General features: G+C 38.5%; 1 protein-coding gene across 1 annotated transcript; it reads left to right on the forward strand.

The window, feature by feature from the left end:
• Positions 1-2,278: 2,278 nt before the first annotated feature.
• On the forward strand, positions 2,279-17,891 carry bri3 (brain protein I3). Its single transcript, XM_074696263.1, has 3 exons — positions 2,279-2,892; positions 5,436-5,544; positions 16,493-17,891. Exons 1-3 carry the CDS (start codon positions 2,748-2,750, stop codon positions 16,623-16,625), a joined length of 387 nt encoding a protein of 128 aa, XP_074552364.1. The 5' UTR covers positions 2,279-2,747; the 3' UTR covers positions 16,626-17,891.
• Positions 17,892-19,641: the final 1,750 nt, after the last annotated feature.

The following is a 19,641-nucleotide window of genomic DNA, read 5'->3' on the forward strand; positions in this document are numbered from 1 at the left end:
TACTTTTACTTTAGTCTAGAACAGGGTTCTGCAACCTTCACAATCAGAGGAGCCATTTGGCCCCATCTGGCCTGGACAAAAGTCATCCCGGGGCCACAATTTCTACTTTACATTCTCAGTAAAGACAAAACAGTGTATAAAGTTCTGTACATAGTTAAAATGCATTGAGTAATTATCTAAACAAGAAGTTTTTATTTTTGTTTTTTGTTAATTTACGAAGTTGTAGAACTACAAAAATATTTGAATTTGACAACATGTGTTGAAAATGTCGCTCAACTCATGATTTTTGTTGTTTGCTAATATCTTGCCACTTATCATTGATGTAAACCAAGCCGGCACATTGGCAGGTAAATAAATAAACCCAATATAATAAAAAAATCTCTTTTTTTCTTCCAGATTTGTCTATTTGTAAGTTTAGCCATGTAACCAGGGGTGAGAAACTTGAGGTTAGCCACAGCCACAAGGGGGGTTGGTGGGCTGTTGATGTAGGAGGTGAAGTGGAAAGGTCTCAGGCTTTATTGACAGATGTGATGCATATTTAGTTCATCAAAATGTTAAATCATGATTTTATTTATAGTGTCAATCATCAATCATTAAAACTAAGTGTAAGAAAAAGCAGATTTCTTTTAAAGCTACAAAGAGTCACTGCAAAGGAGTCAAAGTGCTGTATGAAGCTCCAGAGCCACAGGTTTAAGACCCCTGGTCTAGAAAAACTCATGGGGCATGGTGACGATGTGGTGTCTTAACCTATGACTGAATCTATCATAAGTGGTTACCTGTGTCAGAGACAGCAGCGAAGCATTGCATCATATAATGTTTCATCATGACTCTGACAGGGTGATGTTTATTTTTTTGATCTAAAAAACGCAATGAAATGCAGACATTGTGTTATAAAACATGATTTTGCTTTTTGGAAATTGTCTGTTTTCTCAGTCTCCTGTTGTAAATGGAGATAATTTGGTGAGCACCATTAACGTCTTAACCTTTTATACAGTCTATGGTCTTAACAAATAGTTCAGGGAGGCCTTGATTCTGACAAAATGTATTATGGAAAAAAAAGTTTCTTTGCCTTTCTTTCTTTTTTTTCTGACAGATGTTGCAACAACCCCTGATCCATGTTGAACAACCAATAACCATGCAATTACAACATCTGCTTTTTAACAGCTGACTTTGTTGTTGTGTTGTTGTTGGGGCATTCTGGAACTTGATTTTTCAAATCCAGACTGAAGACATATTTATTTAGTACGGCTTTTAATACCCAGTAGTATGGTGACACTTTTACTTTTAGTCTGTTTTTATTTTTTTTTTATTTTTTTGAATTTTCTTTTTTTTACTGTATTTTATTGCTCTTATTGCGTTTATTTTAATTGCTTTTATTGTTTTTATTGCTGTTATTGCTTCTATTTGTTTTTAATTGTTTTATTTATTGCTTTCTTCCAACTATTGTAAAGCACTTTGGTTCAACGAAAGGGTTGTTGTAAAGGGCTATATAAATAAAGAACATTAACATTTACTTTTACATTGATCTGTTGTGATCTTGGTCCAGACTAAATTGTTATTTTACAATACTTGAATTGATACTCTATCTGAATATCTATTTTTTATGCTGATAAAAATATTTATTAAAATTCAAAATAATGCATGTCAAAATGAAATAAAATAAAATAAAACATGGAGTTTTTAAACATCAAATTTTGAATTAAGGACAATCGGAATCTGTTTTGGGGTAAATTGTGCTGATTTAGGTTGCTCCACTTTTCATTATTGTCATAGCCATTGTCCTAACTTGGATCAGCCAAATATAATATTCATGTAATCTCTTGTTGCACCATGGCCTCTGTGATTGAGAGGATCTGCAGATGCTGAAGTAAAGTCTCTAAAGCTCTAAACCAGTCGGAATAAAACCTGACAGTAATGAGGTTTTGTTCATACCTTATCACCAATCCCAAACCTGCAGCCTCATCCTCTGATTGTATGTGAGGCTGTGGGCCTAATATTATGCAACACTGAGGGGAACCCACTCATAATCAGGACAAATATTATGTAAGTCATGGACAACAAGTTTGGCTTCACATGATGGGGTCTGTTCAGTTCTGGGGCAGGGAACAAATCATATTATGTAAGGTAAACTACAACTGCATCATGCATTAAATCGGTCTGCACTGGAGGCTTTTTATGATGTGCTGAAGGAAAAGAAGCTGTTTGCTGTGTCTCTGCAGTGCGCTGCGTGACGCACTCCAGCCTTTTGTTTTCATGATCTGTCGCTTTAAGAAGCCTTTCGCTGCGCAGAGGCGCTACAGCAGCGCATCACATGATTCTTCTCTTGTGACAATCCAGACAGAAAGGAAAAGCCTTTCTGACTTCCAGCTGAGTTAGAAGGCGCTGCGATGACAGATCACTGCTGTTTTTGTGCCAAAGGACCAACTTCAAGAAGGAACATGGAGTTAAGTTAACCATTACCAGACTGATTCGGGCCATTCCTGTTTTTTAAGTGGACGTTTTGTGAAATATTCGAGGTGTTGCGCCGACGGGGACAAAGTTGGCGCATGGAGAGGGACGAAGTTTCATTTTTGCGCAGCATCTTTTCTTTGTTTTCTTTGTTTTTGTCGCCTCCGCGTCTCAATCACGGCTCTTTGGCCGACAGAAGGCAAACAGCCGGAGTTGAGCTCTGAGTCTTTCTGTTTGAGAGTTGATTAAGTTGAGGACAGAACGACACAACTTGAGGACGCAGTGTAACGTCGGGTGAGATGGTGGACAGCAAACCTCTTCTTCAGGACAGACCTCCCGCCTACAACGCCGTCCCCGGGGCTTACGAGTATGGCCCACAGCAGCACAACTACGGGGCCATCCCCCCTCCGGCCCCGCCACCGTATCCGTACCCCGATGGACAAGGCAAGTATCCCAGTTTGTGCTGCACTGATCCACACCGTACAGGGTCCCACGTTTTCCTTGAGATAAGGAGGACTCACTGTACCCACTTCCGCCTTCGTTTTAGAGAAACATTGAAGCTTGCTTTTTTTGCAGACGGGAACATTGACCTAATTCGGGGCTTATTTGAGCCTCGCAGTCTGGCAGTACATTTTTAATTCTACACACGAGACATTAGTTTCGTTTAAAGGTTGCTCTAGTGTCGCGCATGCGCGGTAAAGGCAACAGAGATGTAAGTTACTGATATCGAGCAGATTTTGCATAAATGAGATAACATGCACATTCTTAAATAGTATGAGTTGCTTTTAAAAAAAACATGGCTCTTAAACCTTAAAGCTCAAGTGTTTAAAATTAAATATTTAAATATAAATATGTTTGGTCTGCAACATGTAATAAATAAGCTATGTTTGAATACTTTGTTTATTGATATGGCGATGAAAATAAATGCTTAAAGTAGGCAAGACAGAATAAAGAGTGCATATCAGCTAAAACACACTGTTCCAGTGTTTGTTCTTAATGGTTGTCATGAAGGTCAATTACACAAACATTTAGGGCAACATAAAAAAAAAACATTTACCCTAAAAAAATTCAAAGGAATGTTTCATGAATCTAATTTCTCTGACGCAATTAAAGTCTGGCTCGTTTTAATGAAAAAAATAGAAAAATAAAAAAATAAATGAATGAATGAATAAATAAATAAATAAATGAATAACACACGAAAAATTAAGAAATTTTAAAATATTTGAAGAAACGTACTAAAGAACATTTAACTTAACACCAAAAACGTTTCACTAATAACAAGTAAATTTTGTTAAATTCTCAAAAGTCATTTTATGAAGCAGAAAAATTAACAAAACTCTGAAACTTTTATTCTTTATTGTTAATTTTTTTTTGTGTGTTTTGGGATCCAAATGGACTCTTTCATAAATATTTACTTAATGCATTTTGTAAAACGTTTTTTTGCCCTACATTTTTCTTTCATTTGGTGTTTGTGCATCATGATTTTTTTTTTGTATTTCAATTTGTTTATTTCTCAGATACCTTTATTTGAAATATTTCCCCATTTTATGTAATTCTTTCTTGTTTGTTTGTTTTTTGTCGTTTTTTTTTTAGCTGAACTTCAAGACCACCATACTAATATACAACACCTGCATCTACAACATGTTCCACCTGAAATCAAATTTCCCCCAAAGGCTTTTCATCATCATAGTGACACTTATTAATCTAAGTGTAGTTAGGAGCTAGTTTAGCATCATCTAATTGCATCAGTATGCTGTCAAAACATGAGCCTTATACTTAGGCCTCCAGCCAACATATGAAATATACATATTCTGAGAAAAACAGAATTGCTTGTAATACATAAAACATTTATTCTCATTTACTGTGATCACTTCAGACTTGCACAGCCCTGGTTGACATTGACTTTATATGACCTGTACAGGAAGCTTTGCAGCAACATTTAGAGAGAAAAAATGTGCTAACTTAGCTTTGTATGGTATGTGTCTGCTTTTTGTTAAGGAAGCTTCTATCATTAACTTTACAAGGGCTTCAGAGAGGAATGGCAGCAAGGAAGTTAAGCTTTCCTGACATGAAGTCTCATTTCCTGTGACTGAAGTTATTTCCTTTTTGTGAAACAGCATGTTTTTCTTTCCACTGTAGATTGAAGTTTCTGCTGAAGAGGATACTTATTCTAACATTTACATTCCACAGTGTTGTTAGCTTCCCACATGCAGGGATCCTTATCACACAAAGTGTTTCAGTAAACATTTCTGAGAATTGAAGAGTGGTTGTCAGAGTTTAATGGTTACACAAGCAGTAAAAATCAATAAGCTCAGACGTGACAGTGTATGGGAAGTGAGAAAGTGAATCCTCAAATCTTTCAAAAACATTCACAGTGACAGTGACACACCTCACACATTCATCACAACCTGTTCTTTGAAATTCTTTCTCAGCTTTTATTTATAGTAATCTGAAGATTCAACTAAAGTTAAAAACACTTTTTACAGCAGTTACTGTTTCTTACACATAACAAGCTGTATCATTTTTGTGTCAGCTGAGCACACAAAGCGTATTCCCTCTCTGTAACGTGACCTGCTTGTTCAAACGCAGTTTTCCCACAAGTGGATCGATTTCCTTTGACTTCATACTGAACTGGCGCTCTTTTTAACTTTGACTTTGGACCTGTGGAGCTGTTTTTGCCTCCAATCTGTCCATGTGTTTCACTGCAGTGTGTGCAGAGTCATAATCATATTAATAACCATTGAATAAATCTAACATGGCATGTTAAATTCTAGATTAGTTTAGATGTAATTGTGCAAAAAGCAGCAATGTGAAATAGTGTGTAATAAACTCACTGAGCGGCTGTAATCACTGCAGGTTAAGTTAAAAATCCACGGTAATCTTGTAAAGGTGTAAGTGTGTGAAATAAGAAAAAAGAGCTTTGTTGTCATTTATTATTTTTTGAGATTTGTTGATTAATAAATTTTTTTTTTCTGTCTGCCTCACAGGGTACCCTTCAGCCCAGATGGGCCCTGCTGTATCCCAGCAGCCCTATCCTGGGACCTACACCATCATCCAGCCCTCTGTAGTGGTGGTAGGAGGCTGCCCTGCCTGCAGGTGAGGACTCACACACACACACACGCCTAAATGGATGCATATTCAAGTGCAGGGGTGCAACCTGTACTTCCAAAGGAGCCATTTTGCGTCAGCCCAGCTGGATTGAAGTCATTACAGAGCCACAAAATGTACTTAATGCAGTGAAAATCTATTGAATAATCATCTAAATAACAAGATTTTTGAATTTATGTAATTGTATGTGTGATGAGTAAGTTTCTTTTTTTATTTTAATAAATTTGCAGAAATGTCTAAAATTTTTGACATTCCTTATTTTTTAAAATTTTGAGATCTCACAAAATTTTCATAAATTTGCAAAAATTTCTTTTTTTTAAATTTAAAGTTTGCAAAAATTAAGGATGTTCGATACCACTTTTTTTCAGACCGATACTAGTACCAGTTCTCCCTCTTGAGTACTCACCTATACCGAGTACCGATACTGCTAGAGTTTTTGATTCATAAAATTAAAAATTCACAGTAACAAATCATTTTGATCAAAGACAGCACTGTCACTCTGCAAATAAGTCCAAAATAAAACACATAAAACTCTCTCTGAGTTTACGATTGGAAAAAAAATATGAAAAAGTAATATTAAAAGTGCCAAATAAAACTAACAACTGTCAGATTTTAAGTATTTTTTTTTAATAAACTGATATGTGAAATAAATAAATAAGTTTAACTGTTAACCCTCCTTGGTTCGTTCATGTTGTCTTTACAGGACATGGTGCACATTTGCCGTGGTGTTAAGTATTTGCTTTGAGTATCTGCAGCCTTCATGAGTACCGATACTTTGAAAAAAGGCTGGTATCAGCCCGATATCGATACCTGGTATTGGTACTCGCCCAATCCCTAGCAAAAATTGCAACAAATTTTGCAAAAAAAAGATGCAAAATATAAAAACGATTTGGAAATTCTACAAAAAGCACAAATTTTAAACAGTTTTAAAAGAAAAAAAAGAAACATAATAAATTAGCAAACATTTCAAAACTTTTGAAAGAATACTTGACTTGGGTAGCATCACTTAACTCATCATTTTTATTGTTTGATAATGTCTTGTCACATATCAAGGATGTATATTAGTGTTCCATGTTGGCAGTTAAATGGATCAATTCACAGAATTCAAATCTGTATTTTCTTACAGATTTGTTTTTTTTGTTTTTTTGTAGATTTAGTTTTCTTCCCAGGGCTGTAAAACTTGAGGTTAGCCACAGGTGCATGGAAAGTTGGTGGGCTGTTGATGTTGTTGGAGGTGAAGTAGAGCAGTGGCAGGCTTTATTGACAGATGTAATGCATATTTATTATGATTTTATTTAGTGTCGGTATCTTTAATCATCAATACCCTCAGTTGGAAAAAAATATTTCAATAATATATTTTTAAAGCTACAAGGAGCGACTGCAAAGAAGTCAAAGAGCTGCATGAGGCTACAGAGCTGCAGGCTTCAGACCCTTGGTCTAGTGGATGATAGAGAGCTGAACGATGTCTAAGTGTGCTGGATTGTGACAGTAAAGCACCGATACTGGTGGTGGTTACTAATGCACATCAGACCACTCAGTGACCGCGAGTTCCCTCTCACAGCATGTGGTTGGTTCTATGTGAGTCTCATGCTCGCTGTGACTAAAGCTGCTTTCTGAGCACGCTTTCTTCTGTGACTAAAACTGTCAGCTCCTGCCTGCCTGCCTGCAAGTCTTTGCTCACGCTGATGCACTTTCACCGTCTGTGTGTGCCGAGTCATTGTTCCTGTGATGCTTTTAGAAAAAAAAAATCAGACATGACTTTCAGTTTTTATGGAGAAGTTTCATTTCAGGTTGAGTCAACAATCTGTCGGTCAGATGATTTCAGCCTCAAACATGTGACAGAGGCCAAAGGTGGGGACAGGACATAAAAACAAACGGTTTCTCTCTTTAGCTGGTTAAACGATTACTGACATACATTATAAATCCAACCCAGGTATTTAAAGGGCTAGTGCACGTCTTTATGGGGATCTGTATAATCTACCTGCAATAAAAAAGTATTGAGACTTTGCACCCTATAATAAGCAATATTTATCTAAAGAGGAAATAGATGATCTCATCTAATGTAGGTCATTTTGCACTGCCATTTATTTATGGTAGCCCAACACTGACAAACTAACAATGTGAGGTATAAATAAAGATTCTTGCTAAATTTTTAATTATTTAATTTAACCTTTATTTAACCAGATGGAAAAACCCAGTGAGATCTAGATCTCTTTTACAAGGGTGGCCTCGCCAAGATAAGATAGATAAGAGGTCAGCAGCACACCCATAGTAAGTAAATCAGTATATTTATATTACCAGACTAATTTCAAACTAACAATACTTCAGAAGGAAATTATAAATGAAATAAAAATAAAGTGTGAATCACAATACAAGTTCATGAACACAGGCACTGGTTCATAGTCTTGTCTCTTGTCATTAAACAGGGAACAAAGGGCTACAAGAGAAATGAGTTCAGACAGATTTTAAGTCTTTGCAGAAGAGTCTGTTTTTTTTTTTTTTTTGATCCGTAATCCCATAAAAGTCACACAAAGAATTTGATGTGTTTGTGTTTCTATTAATTGCGAAAAATAGCAATACAAGTAAAATGGGATCATCAATCGGTGATCAAGCAAAAAATCTATTAGGAAATGTGAAGTTGTGACATTGCAAGTAGCCTACGGTGTGTCTGAATAGTCAAACTACCCTGGAAATGAGCTGGGCAGATGCCAAAAAAACCAATAATGATGGATGAAATTTTCAGCATGAGTGTGCAAACATGATTTACATAACATGGGATCAGATTTCCTTTAAACGTGCATCAATTTCAGATTAGAAAACAGACTCAAAGACCTTAAGATCCCTCTGTAGAGCATTCCATGCAGAGGAGTCAGCAAAGCTGTACACTTTTTTCCCCATTTGTGTCCTGACAGAGGAACAATCTAACAAATGTGGTCTTCAGAGTGCAAGGCATAAAGGCTTTGAGTTCTTTGAAGACGAGTACATAGGTATGAAGGAACCAAGCCCAGAAGAGCCTCGTCAATTAGAGTCTGCCAGCGAGCGTACCTGTGAACACTCAGAGAAGGCGTAGTGTAGAGCTCACAGGGATGAGTGAGGCGACTACAACCGGTAACAAACCTCAGAGCACAATGATTATCAACACTCAAGGACGGCAAACATTTGGCTGGAGCCGACATGAACAGAACATCACCAAAATCAAGCAATGGTAGAGAAACTGTAGATAAGAGAAATGTTCCTGCTTTGAGGGAGAAGCAGGATTTATTTCTGTAGAAGAAGCCGACTTTCACCCTAAGCTTACTGACAGGGTTGGCGATGTGAGCTCTGAAAGAGAGTTTGAGATTGAACCACATTAAAATGAAACTGCAGATACTCAAAAGCCCGGATCATTGAAGTGGAGCAACAGTAAATTATATCATCTGCATAAAAATGACAAGAGGCATTCGACATGTTGATACACAAGTGGACAGTTGGGCGAAAGGCGGGGTACACCCTGGACTAGTTGCCAGTCAGTCACAGGATTGACACATAGACAGACAACCATGCACATGCACATGCACACCTATGGACAATTTAGAGTGTCTAGTTAACCAGATGAGCATGTTTTTGGACTGCGGGAGGAAGCCCGGAGAGAACCCAGGCATGCACGGGGAGAACATGCGAACTCTACACATAAAGGCCCACTGGCCAAGCTGGGGATTGAACTGGTGACCTTCTTGCTGCGAGGTTGCAGCGCTAACAGTTGCGCCGCAGAGGGTCATAATTTCTTTGAAACTTTTACTCTTTAAACAAATACTCTTCTAGGGCTGCATCTAATGATTATTTTTAATAGTGACTAATCTGTTGGTTATTTTGTGTTTTAACCTAATTTGGCCTTTAAAATGTGCAGAGTTTTAAAATTTAACCTGTGTGTTGCATTTTCACTGCGTTTGGTCAGCTCTGTGTCATGTTTGTTTGTTTGTCTTTATTTCATTCATGATGACATAAAAATACAAGTACAATACAGAAAAAACAAAAACAAAATAAATCTCAAACTGAATTAAGCAGGTAACAAGGAAATTAAGTTGTCTTCGCACTGTTGGTTGGACAGACCGCTTATTAGTGACCTTCTACACGCGCTACTTCCACTTCGCTAAAGCGCACTCCGCCCCTCCTCTTCCCCGCTGAGTGTTGCCAGTGCAGTGTGAGCTTGAGAGTGAGAGCTCCATCGGACAAATGTCCTCTCTTTTAACAAGTAAGGGGAGTTTTGACACTAGTTTGTGACTCAGATCCTGAAAAACTGTTTGAAACTGAGAGTGAAGGAGACTCTCCACATCACGTTATCAGGCCCCAAACACCGGGAACTGTCAGGCTGTCCAAGCCAGAGATGCAGAGCCTCTGTCAGCGCCCAGTGCTGTATATTCTTTATGTATGAACTTAGTGATCTTTTCCCACTAAAGTATCTGTTAACGTGGTGACTCATGCAGTGAACTGAAGTTACACATGAGCATTACTCCCTGGTGTTTGATTTCATGGTATGACAAAAACAATACAAAAAAATTAGACGCGTCGGCTATTTCAATTTGTGTCGGTGAATTATTTAAAGTCAACGAGTTGATTATATCGACTAATCGTTGCAGCCCTATACTCTTCTGATTGATGTCTTTGTGAATCTTGAAGTCTCTGCTTTCAAACAGGGGAACTCTACTTTTTTAGCCACCACTCAGTTTGCTAACTTCCTGAAATAATCCATTTTTGCCTCTAAAGTTAAGAAAGAGAAGGGAAGTCAGTCAAATGAACTGAGGGTAACTGATGTGCTAACAACCTGATGTAGACTGTAGTTCATCTTTACATTTTCTTTTAATTTCAGGTCAGTTTTGAACAAAGCTAATCATAAACCCTAGAAAAAACTGAAATATATACTAGATACAAGCCACTTTCAACTGATCAGTCCAGATTTGTCTTATTTCAAGTCATTTAAAGACAAGGTCTGAATCGCTTGTAACAAGTACAGAAATCTGCCAATGGAAAAATAGAAAAGTTACTTGAATCAAAACATTATTTGAATTTTAGGTAAATGTCTGAGCTAATTTTTCTTGTTCCACTGGAAGATTTTTTATTCTGTTACAAGCAGTTAAGACCTAAATTTTGTCATTTAATAACTTGAAATAAGACAATTTTTTCTGAACTGATGAGTTGAATGTGGCTTAAATCAAGTATAACAAGACAATGTTTACTTAAAGGATAAGTTTGGTTTATACAGCTTTTACATTGTTTATAGAATGAACTAGAACAAAATACTCACCCAGAAGGTTTTCCTGATCCAAGCAGTGCTTCTGAAGATATTTAGATCCAAAATCCGGCAGTGGACGTCCGTATAATGGGATCCATCGGGGCATAGACTGCGCTGCTCCTAATACTGCATCAATTGTCCAAAAACTCATGTTTTTCACCAATATTCCATCATGGTCCGCTCTAGGTTAGTCCTCTGCTGCAGTCTGTGTCACTCCAGACAGCGCTGTGTGGCTGTACTGACCTCTGAACTGACGAAGACTTTATTTACGTTTGCCCCTCAAAGAAAGGAGGAAGTGGAGTCAGCTCTCCAGAGAGTACTGTGCATGTGCGGAGGGGTAAACGTAAATAAAATCTTTGTCAGTTCAGAGGTCAGTACAGCCACACAGCGCTGTCTGGAGTGACACAGGCTGCAGCAGAGGACTAACCTGGAGTGGACCATGATGGAATATTGGTGAAAAACATGAGTTTTTGGACGATTAATGCAGTTTTAGGCACTGCTTGGATCAGGAAAACCTTCTGGGTGAGTATGTTGTTCTACTTCATTCTATAAACAATGTAAAAGCTGTATAAACCGAACTTATCCTTTAAAATAAGACAAAACACTGGTTAAAATTTCAGTTTTTAAATGCTTAACTCTCTTAGGAAGAAAACATTTGAGCGGGTCTTGGGGACTTATTATATAAAATGCTATCACCATCACTGATATGTATGGGTGTGATGGTGCGTTCAGGTTAATTGAGTTCATTGTACTCGTACGTTGCAAACTTTTAGAAGTGTTGAAAGCAGCTGGAACAGTTTCAGCCAGGTTTCACGTCATGGGTATGTTTCCCCTGTAAATTAGAGCCACAGTTCCTGGCACAAGTGTACAAACAAGTTGTGCTAATCCAAATAGCTATGACACGGCAGATTGTTGTGGTTGACTGGTCACACCCTAATGCCTCCAATTCTGTTCAACCAAGTCCTCCTTAAGAGGCTCGAATGATGTTAATAAGGTTTAACCCTGTTCATCACTGCATCAGAATCGTATATTATCTGTGATTATTTTCATTTATTGAAAATTCTAATTGTTCTCAATCCACAGCTATGTCATGTTAAGAGCATTAGCAGTGTGAGCGTAGTAAAGTAGCTTTTCATTTCTCTTCTCTATAGGATCTGGGTTGATTCGGTGCATGTGTTAATTCTTTCCCAGGGCCTCCAGCAGATTTACTGGCTGCACTGCTCTCTGTGCTGCAGTCATGAGACCACGGTTAGCACTTTGTTTACCGTGACGCTGGACTCAAGCTGACCTGAGACAGAATATGAGACATTTTGCTTCATGTTTTGGAAGTGATTAGACTGATTTTTTAAAGAGAGAAAACCTGTTTCAATTCAGCTTTTCATCTCTTTCAATCAAAGTTTTAAGTCAGACTCAAACCAGGTAATGTTCACTCGATGGTTTCTCTGTTTAATATCAGAACATGGCTCAGATTGGAGATAACAAAAAGAGATCCCAGATAAAAATACAGTAAACAGTTGTTTATATAATCTATTGTAATCACATGTGACCTGCAGGAAACATCCAGACAAGTTTGATTGTTGGTCTGATTGAAGCAGCGTCTTACGTAAGTGTTTGAGAAAATCAGAGAAACTGTGTCGACTCGTTTTTAAACATTTGAGCTGAAGTAAACCATTAACAGTCACACTGTTCATCCGTAACTTTAGTGTAATGTAAAACTATCTGTTCTCTGTTTGCTAACTTCAGCTCAACAACAGAGAGACAACAGGTCCCTGGACACTCAAAGGTCCACTAACCCTCCTGTACGTAGAATTAATGACATTCATTAAACTTTCCTTAGAGAGGCTGTGAGGAGTTTCCAAGTGATCTTGAAAAAGTCTCTCTTCTTGATATATTGCTGATCCTAATCCACACTTTGAAATGAGGTGATCAGCACTGATATACACTCACCGGCCACTTTATTTGGTACACCTATCCAACTGCTCCTTAACGCAAATTTCTAATCAGCCAATCACATGGCAGCAACTCAGTGCATTTAGGCAAGTAGACATGGTCAAGACGATCTGCTGTAGCTCAAAGAGAGCATCAGAATGGGGAGGAAAGTTGATTTAAGTGGCTTTGAACATGGCATGGTTGTTGGTGCTAGATGGGCTGGTCTGAGTCGACTGGGATTTTAACCCTCAACCATCTCTAGGGTTTACAGAGAATGGTCCCAAAAAGAGAAAATATCCAGTGAGCAGCAGTTCTGTGGGCCAAAATGCCTTGTTGATGCCAGAGGTCAGAGGAGAATGGACAGACTGGTTGGAGCTGATAGAAAGGCAACAGTAACTCAAATAACCACTGGTTACAATAGAGGTCTGCAGAAGAGCATCTCTGAACGCACAACCAGGGGCGTAGGTACAATTAGGCAAACACAGGCAGTTGCTTGGGGCCCCAAGATTCCCAGGGGCCCCCAAAGCATCTCTTAAAAACTGATTTATGAAGTTCTCTTCAATTAAAAGCATTTCTTTTTTCTAAATCTTACTTCACATGCTTCAAAATACATCAAAACGCTTAGTCTTTTATGATCGTTATGGGTACTCCCCCTCCCTTCTTATTTAATGGGCTGTTCCATGTTACAACACATCTGAAAATTTGATTCAGGAAGAAAGTGGTAAAAAACTCTTTTTTTCCCATTTTTTTCTTATTTTCAACCAAGTCAGAAATAAAAACAATGTTGCTCTGAGATCTGAGATAAACATATAAGACTTTTAGGATTTTAAGGACTTTATCTAACCCAGGAAACAGGATAATTTTCTCAAAATCAAACTTTTTGAGTTGGTGATAAACATTATTGTACAAAATCTGTTTTTTGGATACATAACTCATTGGACAGGGGGTCAAATAAAAATACATTAACTTTAAAATAATAGTACCAAAAAGTATGGTAACTGTAAATATCACCTCTTTCAGTAGATTTTTTTTTCCAGTTTTATGTTGTGCTTGATATTTACATATTTTCTGTGGGACAAATAAGCTGTCAATAGACCATAAAAGATTTCAAATCCAGGACAAAGTGGAATAAATTATTTATTCACTTTTTTCAAAATCAAACTAAAGTACAGAACTTGAGGAAGTGCATTTAGTTGCGTTAAGTTACCATGTACAAGATTAGCACTGTCTCATGCCCTGATTCTGGGAAAGAGACAGTGGACCCAGGGAAGGCCAGTCTAGCTCTGAGGAAGAGGAGTTACAAGGACATGGAGGGCCCCATTGACTGGGTTTGCCTTGGGCCCCCAAACCACTAAATACGCCCCTGCGCACAACACGTCCAACCTTGAGGCAGATGGGCTACAGCAGTAGAAGACCACACTGGGTGACCCTCCTGTCAGCTAAGAACAGGAAACTGAGGCTACAATTCACACAGCAACACCAAAACTGGACAATAGAAGATTGGAAAAACGCTGCCTGGTCTGATGCTCCACATTCTGATGCTCCACATTCTGATGGTAGGGTCAGAATTTGGCGTCAACAACATGAAAGCATGGATCCATCCTGCCTTGTATCAACGTTCAGGCTGCTGCTGGTGGTGTAATGGTGTGGGGGATATTTTCTTGGCTCACTTTGGGCCCCTTAGTACCAACTGAGCATGGTTTGAAGTCCACAGCCTACCTGAGTATTGTTGCTGACCATGTCCATCCCTTTATGAGCACAGTGTACCCATCTTCTGATGGCTACTTCCAGCAGGATAACGCTCCATGTCATAAAGCTGGAATCATCTCAGACTGCTTTCTTCAACATGACAATGAGTTCCCTGTACTCTAATGGCCTCCACAGTCCCCAGATCTCAATCCAATAGAGCACCTTTGGGATGTGGTGGAACAGGAGATTCTCATCATGGATGTTCAGCCGACAAATCTGCAGCAACTGTGATGCTATCATGTCAATGTGGAGCAAACTCTCTGAGGAATGTTTCCAGTACCTTGTTGAATCTATGCCATGAAGGATCAAGGCAGTTCTGAAGACAGTTGTCAACTTAAAATGCCCCTTATTTATGCCTCATCAAAATCTCTATGACAACACCACGCTGGTTGATTAAGTTTAGCAGTAAGAAAAGACATCTGTGTTTTTCTCTGCTGAAAAGGATTTCTGTGATTAATTTTGTAGTGATGGTGGACACTGGAACCTAACTGTCAGACAGAAAAAGGACAAAAGAGCAACTAAACTATGGTACAAACTGACAACATTTGCTTGTTGTGACGTTGTACACCGTAGCTCTAACTGTTGATAAATACCTTACCTCAACGCGTTGTACCCTGTTAAAAGTTGTTATGAACAAATATAAGTTGTTTTGAGAAAGAAGATCTGATCTCCTTTCATTTCCAAATTAAACATGCTTTGTTAAGAGTCACGTCTTCAAAACAGTGTGCACGTGATGGGATTATTTTGTTCTGTTCTGTTTATTGTGTAATTTCACACCTCAGTGGTTGTTCTCCACTGTTTTTTTAGTTGTTTTAGGCTCTTTATGGGTGTTATTTGTGCCATACTATGATGCATTTGCAGTCATTTTGCATCCCATTTTAGTTGTTTGACTCATATTATTCATTTTTTTTCCTTTTTTTTTGTCCTGTAGTCTTTATTTTTGTTGTCTCTGTGATTGATTGGGACGGCTTAGTGGTCATCTTAAACCCTTGTATGCGTTTTCCAACTCCTGCAGCCATTTGGCATCCCAGTGTTGAAGATTTATGTAGTTTTTTTTTTTTTTTTGATAGACAATGCTTTTTTATTTTTTATTTTTTATCGTGTTTGTTGTTTACATTACTCTATATTTAATCTTAGCTCTACCAACACGTGATCATCATATTACATGTCTCCGTAGTTATTTTGCATCCCTTCTCTCATCTTAATTTTGCACATTTTCCCTATGTTTTAGTTGTTACTTTTTATTGTCTCTTTTGTTGTTTAGTGTAGTATCTTAGCCATTTAAAAACTATGAAGCTTTTTTATCTCTGTGGTCATTTTTCATCCCTTCATGGTGTGTTAAAAGGTCTTTATGTGTATAATGCCATTTGATCCCCTCAAGAAGCTTTTAGCCATAGACTGTATATAGAGTGGACAGCGTGGCTCTGCCATTTATCATCCATCATTTATCATTTTCTTTCGAGAGTCTAATCACTTCTTGACTCTACCTCCCAACAAATTTTACAATCCTCGAAAAAAATACAAGAGAACTGCAGCTGTCAATCATCATTAAACATTATGTAAAACCTCGTTTTTAACGTGGTATAACTAATGAAAACAAAAGTTTTCAGAAAAACGAGGACTTAAATACAAGACAGCTAAATGATATCTTCAAATCACCACAACAATCGGACGTGAGAAACATTTCTACGGGGGGTATGAATTAAGTTTGACCACAGCCCATCTGGAATGACTGGAGAGCTGGATTTTTTAACCTGTACTGCAGCCAGTCACCAGGGGGAGCAGTTTTTGTGGAGACCTCACTTCGAGCCGAGCAAGCGGAAGTCAATTTTTTTTACAGTCTATGCTTTTAGCGTGGACCACATATTTGTTTGATGCATTTCTAGTATTGTTCTGCAACTCGTGTCACCATTCGGCATCCATTTTTGTAGTTTTTCAAACCCTCGTAGTTCATTAATAATTGAATATTTCCTGCTGTGTGTGTTTCAGAGTCGGTGTCCTGGAGGATGACTTCACTTGCCTCGGGATCCTGTGTGCCATCTTCTTCTTCCCCCTGGGCCTCCTCTTCTGCTTTGCACTGCGCCAGAGAAGGTGTCCCAACTGTGGCGCCACCTTCGGTTAGAGGGACCAAACTGCAGCTCACGCGCCTGCTTGTGCTCCCATGCATACACACACACACATACACACATAATCCAGCGTTTTTGTGTCTTTTACTTTATGTTTCCTTAATGATGCACTTCGCTGTTGCCATTATATTATGTACTGCATAATGATCAAGAAATTACCTTGGATTGAGTCTTTATTAGAGGAACGTGTAGAAATCTATTTTCATCTGCTAGTTGAGACGATATATCCTGTTGTGTGTATAGACATCCATGTGTTGTCAGTGCCTTCACTTCATGCTGATCATTGGAGATTCCATCAGTCATGACTCTTTCTGTAGACGTAGCTCAGTTTTTAAAGGATCTGAGCGGATTCCTTCATGTCTCGTCGAGCCAGAAATATTCAAGACTCATGTTTGTTTTTGATGCCTAATTTCAGTTTTATTTTTTTGTCTTTGCTGGCACGCTTTATACATATTTTTTTAGTTAAATTGTGCTTAGTTTCATTGTACTTATCACAGCATCCACATAGATTGCTAATGTATTAGCTTTTCTGTATTTTTTTCTTTATCTGGCTGTGTTTTACGTTGAATAACAGATACAACATGTCTCTCGAAAACAAGGCAGACATGTTCATCTCTGATCTTTTGAACTGTCATGGCTGAAACAATGGACTTGCCTCAGACAGAAAGCCCGCAACAGTTCATCTGATTTTGTTGATGTTAATTCTTGGGGCCATATTTGCACTGATCATTTGTGTAATGATAACTCTGCTGGGTTGTGCTTTCCCAGGGCCAACACAGACCTCAGGTACGTACAATCTGAAAACGCCCTCGACTTCATAACCTCAATTACTGTCGTTTTACTCGGACGTCTACCTAATTTTAAGAGGACTTTCATTAAGCGCAGACCTCTCCTTTAACGGGTGGAGCATCACTTCGAGGAAGCATGCTGAGAGTAAAAGCTGGAAAAATCTCTCACTGTTGTGTGTAAATCTCTGGATTTTTACCTTCTACTCTGTGACAAGTCAGCCCGCCCCATTCCTCCTAACTAGACAATCAAATCATGAATGTCAGTCTGTGTATCAGCAGTATCTCTGTGTATATGTCTTCCATCCAGCGAGATGTTATATAACTGTCCATGGCAGAAGAAAAAGAGGTATAAAGGGTGGGAGGGATTTAAAAAAAGAAACTTCCTGCTTTAGAAAATACACTACGCACGCTCTTATGATTGAGGTTCTTACTTTTTATATATGAGTTACTGTAATTAAAAAAGAATGCTACTTATGCTACTTTCTCTTGTTTTTTCTCTTGTCATGAATGAATATTACCTCTGCAAATGCACCAAAACATACTGAACTTTTTAAACTTAAAGGAAAACACAAATTGAATCTTGATAACCTAGAACAGTTGTTCTCAAATGGGAGTACATGTCCCCCTGGGGGAACACTAGGGCACTCCAAGGGGTACATAAGTTTCAAAAATGTGTATTCACACAACACTCAAGCAAAACTCCTTTAAAGGGGACATATCATGCATTTAATACTTACATATAATATAATACATTTGAAAACAAGACCTTTCACCCCCTGAATTATCACAAAGTGAGATATTGTATTTTTTCTGATATCCTAGAACGAGATTTGATGCCTCTGAAAATAGGTCATTGCCATTTTGCCGCGAGATTTCGACCTTCGTGACGACACGAGGATCCTTTCTTTTTATTGGAGTAATCTGATAAAGCAGCTCCTCCTCTGTGATGTCAGTTAGTCACACAACCGCCACCGAGGGATACACCCACCAAGAGCCGACTGAGTGCTGGATGCAGGGACTCTGCTCTGCTGAGCAGCTCGGCTTTACATGGTAAGTTAGCAGTCAAAACACTGTTGTTGTAGCAGATGTCGTAATACTTGTGAGACTGTGATATTTGCATGCTCGTTCTGACATGCACTGTGAACCTGGACCACAATAATACTGCAGTAATAACATAGTGACGAACTGACGGTAGAGGCGATCTTTAGACTACACTTTCAGCATGATGGATAAAACAGACAGAGAAAGTGAAGGAGCAGGATGGAGCCCTGTTATAAAAATAGTTTATTGGTGAAGTCTGCCTATATTTCCATGTATAAACTATAAATGTTACAGTACCGGTTTGACTCACCACACTGAAGCGTCCTGAGATGATCTGTGTCGAGGTGGATTTTCTTCCTCCTGAGCTGCAGAACCGTCCGGGTCTGACTCGGGGTCCAATACAAAAGGACGTATCCTACACTCTGCCATTTTATTAGTGCTATCAATGCCTTACGGTGAAGTTTTGGCAAACAGCAAACTCGCTCGGTCTGCCCCATCCAATATGGTGATTTTGTAAATACTGCCATGCTGCAAAAACAGCCCCCTGCCTCTACCCCCTCCGCCCCTCTGATAGAACTGACCAATCAGAGCACAAAGGGCTGTGACGTTGTAAGGTTAATGGAGGTCATTCTGGAAACGGAGCGTTTCAACGAGATCTTCAGAATGGCCTAAAATGAGGATATTGAGAACGCTATTGTGGGGCAATGAAGGAACTAAATGACTTGTACTGAGGGCAGAAATGCTTTACAGGCATCCTAGTCTGGCATAGTGAAAAGGAGAAACAAGCATGATATGTCCCCTTTAAAACGATTAATTCAACCAATGTTTGAGTCAAATGTAAGTTTAAGTTCATAAAATGAATATTATATCTAGTAGGTTATTCAATAACTTTGTACCCTCCCCAAAATAAGAGTCTCCCTCATTCCGGGTTAATAACATAAATAACAGCGGTCTGGTAGCAGCAATTCTGCTAAAAACACAGAGGGACATACGCAAAACAAGAACCAGCAGAATTTGGAGAAATGTGCTCAATGAGATTTATCCACAAGTTGCGACCCAACCCAAAGCACTGTGATTTTTCTGTAGGGATGGGAATTGATAAGATTTTGTCAATACCAATGCCCTTAGCGATTCTGCTTATCGATCTGATTCTTTATCAATTCCCTTATGTACTGTGTTGTAA

This window comes from Halichoeres trimaculatus, unplaced genomic scaffold (genome assembly GCF_033239565.1).
Source record: "Halichoeres trimaculatus isolate MK-OKI-2021-1 unplaced genomic scaffold, fHalTri1.1 fHalTri1_scaffold_20, whole genome shotgun sequence".
Lineage (NCBI taxonomy): Eukaryota > Metazoa > Chordata > Actinopteri > Labriformes > Labridae > Halichoeres > Halichoeres trimaculatus.